Source organism: Phoca vitulina, unplaced genomic scaffold (assembly GCF_004348235.1).
Source record: "Phoca vitulina isolate PV1807 unplaced genomic scaffold, GSC_HSeal_1.0 scaffold4, whole genome shotgun sequence".
In the NCBI taxonomy this organism is placed as follows: Eukaryota; Metazoa; Chordata; class Mammalia; order Carnivora; family Phocidae; genus Phoca; species Phoca vitulina.
The window spans coordinates 21817465-21833259 of record NW_022589707.1 but is presented as its reverse complement, the minus strand read 5'-3'; the positions used below and the strand labels follow the sequence as shown (position 1 = coordinate 21833259).

General features: G+C 36.5%; 1 protein-coding gene across 4 annotated transcripts in view; it reads left to right on the top strand.

Annotated features, from left to right (window-relative positions):
• The window catches only part of PTPRZ1 (protein tyrosine phosphatase receptor type Z1), a 171224-nt gene that overhangs the window by 46127 nt on the left and 109302 nt on the right, over positions 1–15795 (top strand). For all 4 annotated transcript variants that reach the window (XM_032401688.1, XM_032401687.1, XM_032401690.1 and 1 more), the window contains exon 2: positions 9474–9539. In XM_032401688.1, the coding sequence (XP_032257579.1) occupies positions 9474–9539 (66 nt within the window). The remainder of the gene's footprint in view (positions 1–9473; positions 9540–15795) is intronic.

Below are 15795 nucleotides of genomic sequence, written 5' to 3'. Positions count from 1 at the left end.
TTGTACTATATCATTATATTTATTTGATGCATTTTAGCAGTTACCAATAGTTTAACATTTGTAATTTGCAATTCACTAAACATTTTTCTGTACAAGTTTTGAATGTTAGGTAATCAAAGCTATGAATATATCCTTTTTTTTTTTTTAAGATTTTATTTATTTATTTAACAGAGAGAGACACAGCGAGAGAGGAAACACAAGCGGGGAGAGTGGGAGAGGGAGAAGCAGGCTTCCCACTGAGCCGGAAGCCTGATGTGGGTATCAATCCCAGGACCCTGGGATCATGAGCTGAACCAAAGGCAGATGTTTAAGGACTGAGCCACCCAGGCGCCCCAAAGCTATGAATATTTCTTTATGATTTCCTTTGTTTGTGTAAAGAAAGGCCTTCCCCATCTAACAATAAATGAAGCATTCACTTATATTTTTTCCAATAGTTTTTGTGCTTCCTTTGTATTAGTCATTTTAATCCACTTGGACTTTATTTTGATGTATGTATGAAGTGTGATTTAACTTTTTTTCCCAAATAACCAGTGTCCCCAGTGTTGGTTGAACTTTATACTTTCCTTATCTGTGATGTTTCAAACCTTATCATGGATTAAACTGGTATCTATACTAAGTCCAATTTTAGTGCTATATGCTTTGTTCCATTGATCTGCCTGTTAGTTTGTCTTTAGTAACTGGTTAACCAAGCCCTCATTATTTCACTCTTTTTCTAAACTTTCTTATGTAGTATTATTTTACATTTAGATTTGTATATAAACTTTAGAATAATTTTGCCAATTAAAAATATCTCATTGAGATCTGACCATTATATTCATTATATGGAAAGAACTGATATTTTCCCCATATTTTAGTGATCCATTTAAGGATAGGGGTGGGTCTCTTTATGTATTCACATTTTCTTGTATATTAATAATAGTTCATATTTTTGCTTATTGATGCACTTTATTGGTGTTTTATGCTTTTCATCGGAATGTTAATGGAATCCCATTATATCCTGTAGTTGGTCATTTTAGTGTGCCAGTAGTCCAAAACCTCCCAAGCAATCCCAATCATAGAGCTACAGAACAGACATCCTTGTTGCGCTCCTGATTTCAGGGAAAGTGCAAGGACATAAGACTTTACAACAGAAACGTTAGTTAGATCGGTAAATAATAGCACACTATTATTGTATGGATAATAATATAACAGTATAATAACATAATAATACATAACAAATATAATGGCGTGTTATTTTTGTAATTTGATGAATTCCATGTTTTCTACCCACTTTCATCTTTTTCTTATACAGATTTGGTTCTCTTCCCACTCTTAATATTACTTTTAGCTCTTCTTCCAATAGTTGTTTTTACACATGTTGCTATTTCTATCTCTGTGGCCATTATTACTATTTTGTCAACATTTGGGTTTTCTCTTATGGTGGAATAAATTCACTATCATGCTATAGCAATGAGTTCGTGCCATTTTAGTGTTTTCTTAGTGTTGTAAAAGAAGGTTGACAGGGGGAGATTGTGGTGCTTAATCTCCTACAGACTTTATTTTCTACATAAAGCTCACACTAGCTTAATGGGAGCTTTCCTTCCTCATACCGTTTAAGCCTAAGGAATAAATTTTCTAAAGTTAAATCAACTTTTTATTTTAATATCCAAAAGCAGAGAATTCTTTAAATGAACTGTTATGAAGCTGTGTGAAACCATATTTATTAACTTGAGAAGATATCAACGATTTATCATTATGTTGAAAATGTGGGTCACCAAATAGTGTAATTTAATGTATGTAAAGTGTAAATTTTCTATCCATGCATATTGAACATCTAGAAAAACATACACATGTAAAAAATGGTAAAGAATGGTTATCTTTAGGAGACAGGATTATAGATGGTTTTTTAAACTATTTTTGCTTGTTTTTCTAATTTATCTGAAAGAGGCATGTATTCATTGCTCATGTGATAAAGATCAAAATTATTAAAATGTTTTCAACAGAAAACACCTCAATTTAGAAATATAGACAAATCACATCAGGTCAAATACAGATATATATCTAAGTATAAGAGAAAACACTAGCTGCTTTTCCAAGATAAGCCTGTGAAAATTTTGATCTTCCATTGAACAGTTTTGAATAGGTTTGGTAGACATCTTGTCAACTTACAAATCCTCACTGTGAAAGCATACACCATCCTCAGTGTTAAGGGACAATAAAAACCTAATTGCTCGCCTCCAAGCTCTTCCTTAGTCCTATGAGAAATAATTGGATGCCTGAGTATTAAAACAAGCATATGGAAAAAATGGCTCCTTTTGCTTTCTTACATCATCCATATGCTCAATATTTCCATCTGTTTTGATAATTTTTCTTTCGACTTTGTTTTTGTTCATACAGTGCCTCAACTATTTACTTTTTTCATCTCTTTAACCTTATCCTTAAATAAAGAGGTTGCTTGGACTCTAGAAACTCATCTCTTTCCAGAATTCCCTGTCTTTAACAATATGATTTCGTGTGCCATCATCTTTGGCAATAAGTTACAATTAAAGTTTTGAGACTGTAAAAAGTACTTTTATTTTTAATCCTTTGCGGGGGGTAGAAAACCAATAAAACTCTTCTTCTAACACTAGAAAGCGGCGGAAATTAGAAAACAACTTGGGGGAAATTATATGCATCTGTTTCTAAAAGCAGTATGTTTTTAGGCCGTTCGATTGTACCTGAAGTGATTAACAGTAAATATGCTTGAACTGTAACTGTATCCTAAACGAGCCTATTCTCTGAATTGCCATAATCAACTAAATTATGTTTCACAAGTGTTTTTGCATATATACCAGAGAAAAGTTTATATTCCAGTTAGGTAAAGACAGGCTCTATTAAAACACAGTTTGAGGGGCGCCTGGGTGGCTCAGTCGTTAGGCATCTGCCTTTGGCTCAGGTCATGATCCTGGGGTCCTGGGATCGAGCCCCTCATCGGGTTCCCTGCTCAGCGGGAAGCCTGCTTCTCCCTCTTACACTCCCCTGCTTGTGTTCCCTCTCTCGCTGTCTCTCCCTCTGTCAATTAAATGAATAAAATCTTTAAACACACACACACACACACACACACACACACACAGTTTGACAGCAAGCTAATTCTTAACATTCAATGACAGGAAAATCCATAGAAGAAAAATCTGCTATGTATGATAGTATATGCATGGGCAGATGTAATTGTACTTGGAAAGTTTGCCTCAGTTTGCCAAACAAGGTTTTGGGTGAGACCACTTGGATCCTAAACTTAGCTCTCCTATCAAACCCAAGGAGACATTTGCAACATAGTATCTACAGAAATAAAGAACCTCCCGTGGCCAGGTAATGTGCTCACAGGTGTTCTTCAATCAAAAGCTGATTCTCTTCTTAAAGGAACGCCTATTTCTGATTTTATCTTTTGTTCTCTGAGAGAGGTCTCTTATGGCTTTATTTTCAATAAGAGACAGTTATGACTGCCATACTGTCAGCCTCTTTCATCCCTGCCACCTCAGTCTTGGGCATGTCTGGTGCCGAACGATTTAGTGGGTGATCACTGCTCTGATGGACTAGTCTAGGACTAGTCTAGTCTAGAGGACTAGACTCTAGGGCTTTCCAAGCCCTTCTCCCAAGTGGTCAGCAACCACTTACCTTTCTTCACCCACCCACCCCCACCTCTTTCACTTCAATTACGTACCTTTATTTATTTATTTAATACTCTTCCTTAACATTTTGAAAATATACTTAAATATGAAATAGACGCATGACTTTTTGGTCAATTCAGCAGACTATCTCCTTTCCTTTTTCAAAAGAAATCTAGGTAAGAGGCGACAGGAGGATGAGGACAGAAAGTGTGAAAATTGATGTCACCCTTGTATCTTGGTGAGCTGTCACCAAGAAGTCCCTGGTGACCTATATGCAGCCCCTACACCAGAGCCCAAGTGGCCTCTCAAACCTTTGGTTCCACAATTTGCCACTTGTTGGTGCACATGCTTTTCCTCTACCTGGAACATTTCTGTCCTTCTCCCCAAGTCTCTCACCGCCAAAGTGTTATTCAAGGGCTTTAAAAATTCATCTCTAATTCTGTTCCTTCTCCTCTGCCTTTCCAGATTTCTATCATCAGCTAACATCCTTTTCTCCTCCTCTGTAGTTCTTTGGTGAAATATGCAAGTATCATTTACGCCAGGAAAGTCCACCTTGAGAAATCTAGTTTTAAGTCCTCATCTTCAAATATTATCTGTGATTATTTCCTACCAGAAGTTTCTTTTTCAGAGGACCAGTCTATTTCTTCTCGCTGTCATGTTTGGCCACTTTATAGCAGTAAAATGTGTGTGTGTGTGTGTGTGTGTGTGTGTGTGTGTGTTGTCAGAGTACTGTTGCTGGATTATAGTGTAGGATGCAGGTGAAATTATTAATCAACATGAAGCAGAGACTTTAGGGAAAAATCAGATATTTTTATAATTCAAACTTTTTTTATTTTTTTATTTTTGTTAAATTTTAGGGAGGCTCCAGGTCCAACAAGGGACTTTAACACACAACCTTGAGATCAAGAGTCACGTGCTTCACTGGCTGAGCCAGCTAGCAGCCCCTATAACTCAAAATATTTATAATGATATTTTTAGTAGGAAGTGAGCATCCAGATTTGTTGTTGTTGTTTTAAAAAGAACTTGAGTAAAAAGAGAAAAGAAAAGAAAAAGCTAGGTTAATCTATTATCTTCTATGTGGTAGACTTTGATTTCCATCATCTGAATGTAAGGAAAAATAAAGGACACACACACACACACACACACACACACACACACATACATACATACATACATATTTGCATATCTGTAGGTGCTTAAGGTAGGTATAAGATGGAATATGTTGAAACAGGAACATTTAAGGGTGCCTGAGGTTTCTCCTAATTTTGGTAGCAGGTCAAAAGGCCATTTCATGAAGAATATTTTTTCAGGACAAATTTTAGAGTAGCCTTAAAAAATTTAATAATGTATATTTTCCTGTACATTGCACGTACAATTCATTCCTGAAACTTCTTCCTTAGCTTTTTCACTACAAAACACTCATGCCAAAACAGACCTGGCAAATACTTTTAAATTGAAAGAAACAAAACATAAAAGTGAAAGAAACTTAAATTCACAGAAGCCACAAAAAACATTCTATATTTCATTATTTTAATTAATTTAAAAACGTGTAAGCACTTTGATAGATTCATTTTATATAGGATTTACTGGTTTTCAAAGTATATAATACAACAAAAAAAAGTGAACCTAGCTTCTTTTTTCTTGTTCATTGAAGCTATCACATCTCATCTATCAGACCTCTAAGTAGAATTTTAAAAGTGGGGTACTCTCTCACGCCCAAGGACTATGTAATTAGCATATGAATGTGTAACGGATTGTTTGAAGTAACAATTAAGGGAACAATGCATAAAGGAATTGAAGAGAGCTACCAACACCTGGGAATCCTGTATTGAATAAAGCTTTCTTAATGTAAGTAATTAAAAACCGAGGACAAATGCTCATTGTGTAGTGATAAAGCCCTACAAGGAAAGCTAAAATCTGCTGATATTTTGCTGTCATCTTTTAGACTGAATCATTAAAAGAAGAGCTTCCTTTTTATTTATTTCAATGGATTACTTGTTTTTTTGTTTTTTTTTGTTTGTTTGTTTTTTGTTTTCAATGGATTACTTGTTAAATGTGGGTTTTGATCTTCTGAAATCTTCAAAATGCATTTATATGACAAAATGTCTTACTTTTAAAAAATATTTATATTTAAAACATATAATAAATGACAATACATATTTTCCTTCTGACCAGTGCAAAATTTCAGAGGAAAATTTCAACTGACAGCCAGGTCAAAAAACGTATAATCAATTCTTTATAATTTATTTGTTCAAATAATTTCTTCTGGTTAAATTCTAGGCCACCGTATTGTTTTGTTTTACCTTGTTTTTCTTGAAAGCATACATGTTATAAGGGGTCCTCAGGCAAAGCTCCTTAAGAGAGTAACCAGTAGGTCAAGGTTGTTAGGGGTCCTTGATATTGGGGAAGGCAGGAGCCATGCCTTATTGCTTCCATTTTGCCACTTACTACCATACAAACCATTTACATTTTGACTGCATAAATTACCTTATTTCTAGGAATTATATATATATATATTTCTAAAGATTTTATTTATTCATTTGAGACACAGAGATACAGAGAGAGAGAGCATGAGCAGGGAGAGAGGCAGAGGGAGAAGGAGAAGCAGGCTCCCCGCTGAGCCAGGAACCCGATGTGGGGCTCCATCCCAGTACCCTGGGATCATGACCTGAGCCGAAGGCAGTCTTTTAACCATCTGAGCCACCCAGGCGCCCCATAGGAATTATATTTTTGTAGACTGTTAAAGTCTCACTCAAATGACCTTTGAGGCCCTTTCTAATATCTAATTGTATATATTTCTTGATCATGAAGAAACACTTGCTCCCAGAATTTAACCTTAAATGATTACCATTTTATGTGACAACTGTATTTGAAAAATAAATTATGAACCTACTATTATTTTTTAAGTAGAAAAACAAATATAGGCTTGAATATTAATAGTGTTATTCATAATAGCCAAAGAGAAGAAACAACCCAAGTATCCATCAGTTGATGAATGGACAAATAAAATGTGGTATATCCATTGTCAAAACAAAAAACTCACTGGAAAAAGTTAAACAAGCAAGGGAGACTTTATTCAGGGTTGTTGCAATGAGGAGAGAAGCCAGAACCAAGTCAGAACTCAACTTTGATGAAGTAGAGGGGTAAGCTTTTTTAAGGGCTGATGTTGAGCCCCAGTGGAACAGTAATGCATGACATTAGCAGGAGGTCATAGGCCATTTGTTTGCTAATTGGCTTTATCCAAAGGAAAGATAAACTCGTATCTTCATGACAGGAAGTAGTTTTTGCAACTTGGAGCAAGGCACACCACCAAAATTAAACTCCTACCTTTTCACAGAAACTGGGAGATAAGGGTCCTATTTCCCTTCAAAGATATGGTTCCCATGTCCTTGAGTAGTGCATTCCTGGCTGTAAAACTGGCATGTGGCTATTAAAAAAAGATTTATATCTCAAAGGGGCAGAGAAGGAATTTACAATTACAAGTTTTCTAAACCAAATGCTCTGAGAAAGGAGGGGACCAGAGGGCCTAGAGTCAGGAAGAAGCCTGTCCAAAGTTTAATCAAGCTGAAAGAAACCTTAAGACCATCTTGGTCACCATACAATGAAGTACTATTAGGCAATCCAAAAGGATGAAGTACTGATATATGCTACAACATGGATGAACTTTGAAAACATTAATTGTGCTAAATTTAAGAAGCCAGTCACAAAAGGCTATATTGTGTGATCCTGTTTATATGAAATGTCTAGAATATCCAAATCTGTAGAAACAAAGTAGATAGTGGTTGTCTAGACCGGTGGAACATGGGGGTGGGATTGGGGGTGACTTGAGGCAGCCAAAGGTTGTGGAATTTCTTATGGAGGTGATGAAGATGTTCTAAAATTGTGGTGATGGGGCGCTTGGGTGGCTCAGTTGTTAAGCGTCTGCCTTCAGCTTGGGGCATGATCCCAGGGTCCTGGGATCGAGCTCCACGTCGGGCTCCCTGCTCAGCGGAGAGCCTGCTTCTCCCTCTCCCTCTGCCTGCCACTCCCCCTGCTTGTACTCTGTCTCTCTCTCTCTGTCAAATAAATAAATAAAATCTTTAAAAAAATAAAATAAAATTGTGGTGATGATTGCATAAGTCTGTGAACATACTGAAAACCATTAAATTGTATACACTAATGGGCAAGTTGTATGATGTGTAAATTATATTTCAGTAAAGCTGTTATAAAAATAAAAATGTGCTGTGATGTGCTATACGGACAATAGAATATTTACCTATATTTATGAACAATCAAAGTTTTACAACAAAAAGAAAATCCTTATTTCTTGAAATTAAGTTTTGGTTTTGAATGATCAGTTTCAGAATATGTATTTCTGATAGCAGATCTGCTTTTTAGCTTTTATGGAATAGTTTAGCAGTTATTTATTATCATGCTGTGCTAATTAGAGAGTATATAACACGGATGAAAGGAAAATAATTTCTGCAGTGTCCTTAGATATTTGCATTCCTGACATTGAGAATTGTCAATAAAGAGAAAACAACTGTGTAGCAAGAATAAGAAGGAATAGTTATTTTCCCAAATGATGAGAAAGATCATACCTATATTTAAGTATAGGTATGGTATGATCTAGTTTAAAATCCTTGTATTCAAATGAAACCTATATTGACAGAAACTCCATTTATGAATAAGTAGTGTCCCACATATTTATTTGTAAACTAGCTATTCTGCAACCTTTCCTACAGAATGTTTTGTCAACAGTGATCAGGGTGTTTTTTTTTTTTTAAGATTTTATTTATTTGAGAGAGAGAGAATGAGAGACAGAGAGCATGAGAGGGAGGAGGGTCAAAGGGAGAAGCAGACCCCCTGCTGAGCAGGGAGCCCGATGTGGGACTCGATCCCGGGACTCCAGGATCATGACCTGAGCCGAAGGCAGTCGCTTAACCAACTGAGCCACCCAGGCGCCCAACAGTGATCAGGTTTTAAGCCTAGCTCACAAAGATTTATTTTGCCCACAGCGTAGCTGAAATGGAAATGGAGTGCTAATGTCAGTACAGCCTGGGATTAACAGACAATGGCACAGAAAGAAGGATGAATGATCACATCCCAATTTCTTGAGTGCAGGTGTGGCTCCTGGCAAAATTTTGAATCATGCAGAGTGAGACTTTGGCTTCCATCCATTTTCCTTTCTATCTTGCCCCATGTTCTAGAATCCCTCTCTTGGGGTCATGAGGCATCCACTTTATGATGTCTAACCTCCCCACTATATTACCTCACTTGGGCATCTAGGTTCCTCTAAGAGACAAAGTCACCTACATGGTTTAACATAGCCTTTCTCCCACCCGACATTTACACACTTAAATTCTCATTTCCTTAAGGTGGCTAATTTCACTTTTTGGCAAAAGGAAACAAATTTTGAAAACATCTGGGTATCCTAGATGCATTGATGGATCAAACTTTGTTTATAAACCTAAAAGTATCTCTAATCAACAGGATCTCAGATACTTGACTTAGGGAATGTTGTTAAGAAAAATTTAAAGATAAGACAAATTATTCTTTCTGACCCATTTTTCTTTGGGATGAACCCCTCTAGGCTGCTCCTGCTTTACCCAGAATATTTGCTTTGTCCCTACCTGAACTTCAGCATTTTTTAAATGTGCCCCCTAAAATTTATACTAACTACGAGAACAGGAATGACAGAGACTATAATGATGGTGTTTGGCATTGAGAGGAGTCATCGGGAAGGTGACATGGGAAGGAGTAATTGAGGACCATCTGTGGTATGAATGATTTGGGCATCTGATAAATTTTTAATTTGGACACATATATTTTTCTACACATTGATCAATTGATTTTTCTTGGTTGTAGATTGGGCTTATGGATACTACAGACAACAAAGAAAACTCGTTGAAGAGATTGGCTGGTCCTATACAGGTAAACATTTCATTATGTATTGAGATTCAACAGAAAATTTTATTGTTTTTGTATCTATTTTTATATGTAAAAGAAAACTTGGTAATTCAACACATCATTTTTACTTAGCTTCATGGATATTCAGTTAGATTAATTTAAAAAAATATATTATAGGCAAAATGATTTCTAGTAGACCTTCCATTAGCAAATTTGATAGTGTAGAGCATACTGGTATCAGACACAGCTGGATTTGAATCCCAAGTCAACACTGGCTATACCTCCCTGGGAAATATACATAACCTACCTGAGACTCAATTTTTTCATCTGTGAAATGGAGGATTGTTTAGAGCATTACACGAGATCAGTGAAGTTTGGACACAGTGCCTTCTTATAAATACAAAGCTCTCAATAAATGTTCCTTGCCAATCCTGTTATGATCACAGTAGTGATTGTGTTCATTCATTTAACAAATATTGATGAGATTCTTGCTCTCAGCAGGGCTTCCTTCTAAATTATTTTGCTGAATTAATTGGAATCAGGGCCCAAAATGATTTTTGTATGATTGCCAGACTTGGTTTAGAGCATCATGAATCTCTGAAGTTGGTCTAAAATGGCTACAATCAGGAGTTATGATCAGAAATGCTAGAGGAGAGGAGAAGCTTTAGGCCTGATGAGAAGAGCCTGAGGCGAATCTACATGGCCCATGACAGGCCTGGTGACCGTCTGAAACAGAGTTGGGTGTTCATTTGAAATAAGATGGGGCTGGTAAGATGTGTGACCGGCTTCCAAGAGCTTTAACACAAGCCTAGCCAACTTGGACTTTATTTTACAGATGAAGGGTAGCAGCACAATGGATTTAGTAGATAGGCATGCATTTCTTTTCTTTCTTTTTTTATTCTTGCTTTAAAAATAGTAATATTGGGGCACCTAGGTGGCTCAGTTGGTTCACTGTCCAACTCTTGATTTCTGCTCAGGTCTTGATCTCAGGGTTGTGAGTTCAAGCCCCATTCTGGGCAAGGAGCCTACTTAAAAAAAAAAAAAAAAATAGTAGTAAATATTCACTGTGGAAAATTTAGAAAGTACATTCAAGCACAAAAAAAAAGAATAAAAATCACTATTCATTCCATGGGTATTCACTTAAAGAAAAAAGATATATTCCTTTCAGGCCAGTTTTTATTATATTATGTTTGTATATTTTATACATATAAAACCATATAACTGTATAAATTGCAGGATAAGTTAGTTTTAAGATTCCTTTTTTAAAATTTTATTTATTTATTTTAAAGGTTTTATTTATTTATTTGAGAGAGAGAGAGAGCCTGAGCAGCGGGGGAGGGGTAGAGGGAGAGTGAGCAGCAGACTCCCCGTTGAGCAGGGAGCGCGATGTAGGGCTCAATCCCAAGACCCCAGGGTCATGACCTAAGCCGAAGGCAGACACTTAACTGACTGAGCCACCCAGGCACCCTAGTTTTAAGATTCTTAAATTTAAGTAATTTTATGAATGGCCCAAGTAAGTTGGTTTTGACCACATCTTAGTCCGAATTTTGTTCGTAACAGCTTATCTTGTTGAGCTCTGTGTTTCTGTTCCTTCCAGTATTGTCATCAGTTAAATTTGTCAGATTAGCTGCAATCTCAGAAGGAAGGACTTGCCCTTGAATGTTTGTACATATAGAATATTATTAATAACAATTACTAAGAAAATCATAACCTCTGTCTGTAAGAGAGCCCATGGCTTTATCATCAGCCATTTAAAAATATACAGCAAATAGCCAGCGTTATTGAAATGGAATCATTACGGCTAAGGTTGTTTGTGAAGGGCTATACAATTATGTGAAGAAACCATGCAGATCCTTGCTGGCTATCGGAGGGGTGGAGAAACAGAGGCTGGAGGGGAAGGAGAAGGTATTACTCGTTCAGTTGTGTTTTTTTTTTTTTTTAAGATTTTATTTATTTGACATAGAGACAGTGAGAGAGGGAACACAAGCAGGGGGAGTGGGAGCGAGAGAAGTAGGCTCTCGCCAAGCAGGGAGCCCGATGCGGGGCTCGATCCCAGGACCCTGGGATCATGACCTGAGCCAAAGGCAGACGCTTAACGACTGAGCCACCCAGGCGCCCCACAGTTGTGTTTTTTATCATAGGTTAAAAACAACTTTTCTGTTTGGGACGTATGCTGTAATTATGCTGGGAAATGACAGGGTTGGTAAATACAGTTGACAATCCCATTTTTAAAGTTATTATAGGAAGGTGAGCAAGGTTTGTTTGTCACGCTGCTATAAAAGCGTGAATTATAAACCTGGGAATGTCAGCACTAAAATCGAGTTCTTTCCATAGTAACTGCATTTAATTTAAGGATTTCAGAAAATGAATTTCCTTCTTCCTATTAACCTTAAATTTTCTATGACAATGCCTAAAAAAAGACAGTTCAGTGGGAAAAAAAAAATGAGTCATTTGGTTTTTCTTTTTCTTTTTTCTTTTTTTTTTGAGATCATGAACACATAGCCCACAATTATGAGATGTTAAAATTTTCCTTCTGTTTGTGAACAAACTGATGGTTTCCAGAGGACTGGTGAAATGGGGGAAGGGGAGTGGGAGATACAGGCCTCCAGGTATGGATGAAGAAGTCACAGGGATAAAAGGTACAGCATAGGGAATAGAGTCAATGGTTTGTAATAGCATTATATGGTGGTGGATGGTAGCTACACGTGTGGTGAGCATAGTGTAATGTACACAGCTGTCGAATCACTGTGTTGTACATCTGAAACTAAGGGAATATTTTCTGTCAGCCATACTCAAAGACAACACATTTGCCTTCTGTTTGTGTTGTTAGACCTTTGTAACTTCAAGCAACATGATCATTAGAAATGGATGGACTTTTACCACTTCGTCCTAGAAGTAGTCACTATTGAAATACAGTCTTTATTTCTTGGACTTGAAAAAATATTCTGTTGTTTCCTTTCCTTCATACTTTAAAGCAACTTGAAATTGAAAATTTTATATTGATATATATCAAGTGTTTTTAAACCTAGACACCTTTAAAGCTTTAGCTGAAGAGTTGCATTGGATAAAAGCAAGAAAGGACACACAAGAGTCACTATTAGATTCTGGGCTGAATATACCAAAGTGAAAGAGGCTTTAAATACTGAATTTATTCTGTTTCCTTAAATAGAATATTCTGTCTAAATAGTATTTCCATTCCAAGAAATATATAGACTAGAAGATACTACTTATGGAAAACAAAAGACCCATAATATAAGGTGGTGTATAATTGTGGTTAGATGTTTGGCGTTTTCTTTTGGATGTAGTTAGGTTTAGTGTTTTACTTCTCTTAACCTAGAAGAAAGTAGGCTAAACTCGAAGGAGAATTTGAATCCGTGTCGAGTAATGACTGATTTCTGGCTTGTCCAGGCCTTTCTTTACTTCTAGAATCTGAAATATCTTTTTAACATGTTATATTTTTCTCTTTGATTCATCACTCCTTATATTAAACAGACGACTGTCCATGTCTCGTTTCTAACTTAGGAATGAAAAAGCAAGTTCCAGAACTCTATGCATGGCATTTTATCACTTCTGTAAAAACATTATGTATTTATACAAACACAGAAGAAAGGACTGGAAAGAGACACGCCAACCGGTTGGCACTGGTGACCCCCGAGGAATGGGCCTATGGAAGGCCATTAGAGCCAGGAGACTTTCACATCTTACTGTGTACTGTTTAGATTGTGCTAATTTTTTGTACAAGTTGGTCAAAACCAATGTTTTCAATGTACTTAGATTAGTTTTACTAAGAAGGGCAAGGTAGCTGGACAAGAACCACAGTACTGTGTTTTCAGCAGGCTGAATGTAGGGTCTCTGCTTAGTTGCATGGAGGTGAGGGGTGTCACAGACCTCAAACTAGAGCATGGAATGCACTTCACAGCAGGCTTTCTGGACATCACTAACATACAGACAGATCTGTAGTGTAGTTCGGTTTTCTTACCAGTAAAAAGCGAAGGACATTGGACTACATGGAGGGCTTAATGTCCTTGTACGTAGATCAAATACGTGTTTCACATTGTCAGAGGAAATCTCTTTGAGCAAGTTTACTACAAATCCAAGTGATAATGATTTGAGTGTCTTAATTTGAGCCTAACAGTGTCTTAATTTGAGCCTAAACAGATTAAAGAATACAGGGTGTATCTGATAATCTCACAAGAGGATTTAGGAGTTGACTGGCTTGAATGCATATTATAGACAGATATTTCCTATCATCTGTATATTTTTAAAAGTTTAATGAAGATTTTATATTCCAGGCAAACTTTCCCTATGCTAAATGTGGTAAGTAGAGCATTCTTCGCTGCAAAAATTGAATAGAGTTCAGTTAAATGATCTAAAATTCAAAATTTATTTATATGCAACTCTCACTTCGTAGAATTGAAAAAAAAATAGACATAGCTGCAGAAGGATCACAATTAAATAATCATTGCTAAATTTGTCTAATAATAAAACTGTATACTATACTATGAGATGGGCACATCTCATTCCTTTGTTTCAGGGATATGGTTGAGAATTCCCCAGCAAGTAAAGTTGCAATTGCATAGATTCTCTGGTGCAGACTCATAACTGCCCCTGCTGACAGCGTCTAGTAGAGTCTTGAATGGATTGGACGTAATCTAGCAGCTCAGGATGAGAAAATCTGGCTGTTTCTCCTGTCTGTGTGCAGACTTCTGGGTGTGTGTCTGGATGTATTGTTAGCCTTCCTTCTCTTTTCTGGACTTCTTTTACCTCACTCTGTGTTCTCTACTCTGGAGTGCTCTAGTCCATGAAATATATCTTTCAGCAAAAGAAAAGTAAAAGAGAGTATTACATGGTTACTGAAAAAAAGAAATCCAAGATTAGGCTACAGTTTGTGTTGTCACACAAAGTTCATTTAAATGTTTTCAACTTTTAGGCAAAATACCATTGCAATTATTTTAAGTTGACCTATATCACCCTCTTATTTTATGACTCAGTAAAGGCAAACTTGAAGGCTTACTTAGTTTCTTATTTTTTTCTGTATGGTAATTTTGACTCTTTAAACCAAGGATTTTCAAAGATGAAAAATATGTAAGTGATTCATTTCTTAAATGCAGAAGGATTTTTTTATTACATGACCTATATTTTTATGACTGAAGCACAGAATTACAAAAATGATCTTGAAATATATTCAGATATGTTTAAGATTCATTGATTTTATTTCCTTTTTCCTTGGAATATATCTATACGGCTATCTCTCCATCCTGCTACCTATGAATACCAAGTTTCTATTTTAATCAGGAAGTGAGATTTGTTCAAGTAAGAGATCCCTGGACTGGGCCAGAGTTGGCATTTTTCCTGGCTGGAATGCGGAGAACCTTAGAAGTCCTCTGTGGCTTCTGACATGCCAGCCTGCGAACTCTTGTAGACTGCAAGGAGCTTCTTAACTACCACAGAATATTCTGGACACATTGAACAACTGCTCAGATTCATTCCTCAAACTGTATAAGCCTAGGATTCCATGGAAAGGGAAGGGAACTCAAAACCTATTTAGAGTTAGGGTTCAAAGCAGTGTCTGATAACTGAGGGAAGGTGGACCAGATGGATGCTAATATACATTAGATAAATATATATTTTAGATAGATAGGTAGCTGGAATTTCATCCTTCAGAGATAACTGCTATTAATGTCTTCTGTTAGGGAAATATAATTTAAAAACAAAATCCCCTAACCCACAACTGTTCTTTTTGAAGATAGGAGAGAAAGAAAACAGTTTTATTATTGAATAAGCATTAAACCACAATGTGATACACATTAAGACAGTCCACTAAGAGACTGCAGAAACAAAAAGGCATCTCACCCCCTTATAGAGCCAACCAGATACAACCCATTATATACATGTTTTCAAGATAAACAATGACTATTTAAGTAGAGACTTGACAGCAACTTTGGTCACACATAGTTCATCCTAATTTTACCTGGTAATTGGAGCGGCCACATGTGTTAGTTTATTTGCTTTCTCGGGAGGAAAAGCAAACCTCGTATCTTTATGATAGGAGGTAGCTTTGCAATTTGGAACAAGGTGCCCACCAAAATTAGACTCCTACTTTCCACAGAAACTAGGAAGTGTTATCTTCCTCAGCATTTGTACTTCATCAGAGATGGCTCCCCAGTCCTTGAGAAAGACATTCCTGGATCATAAAGCTGACAAAAGACCTATCAAGTTTTCAAAAGGATTTATATATATTTCAAGGAGAAGCTAAAGTACTTCTTACAGTGATAATTTT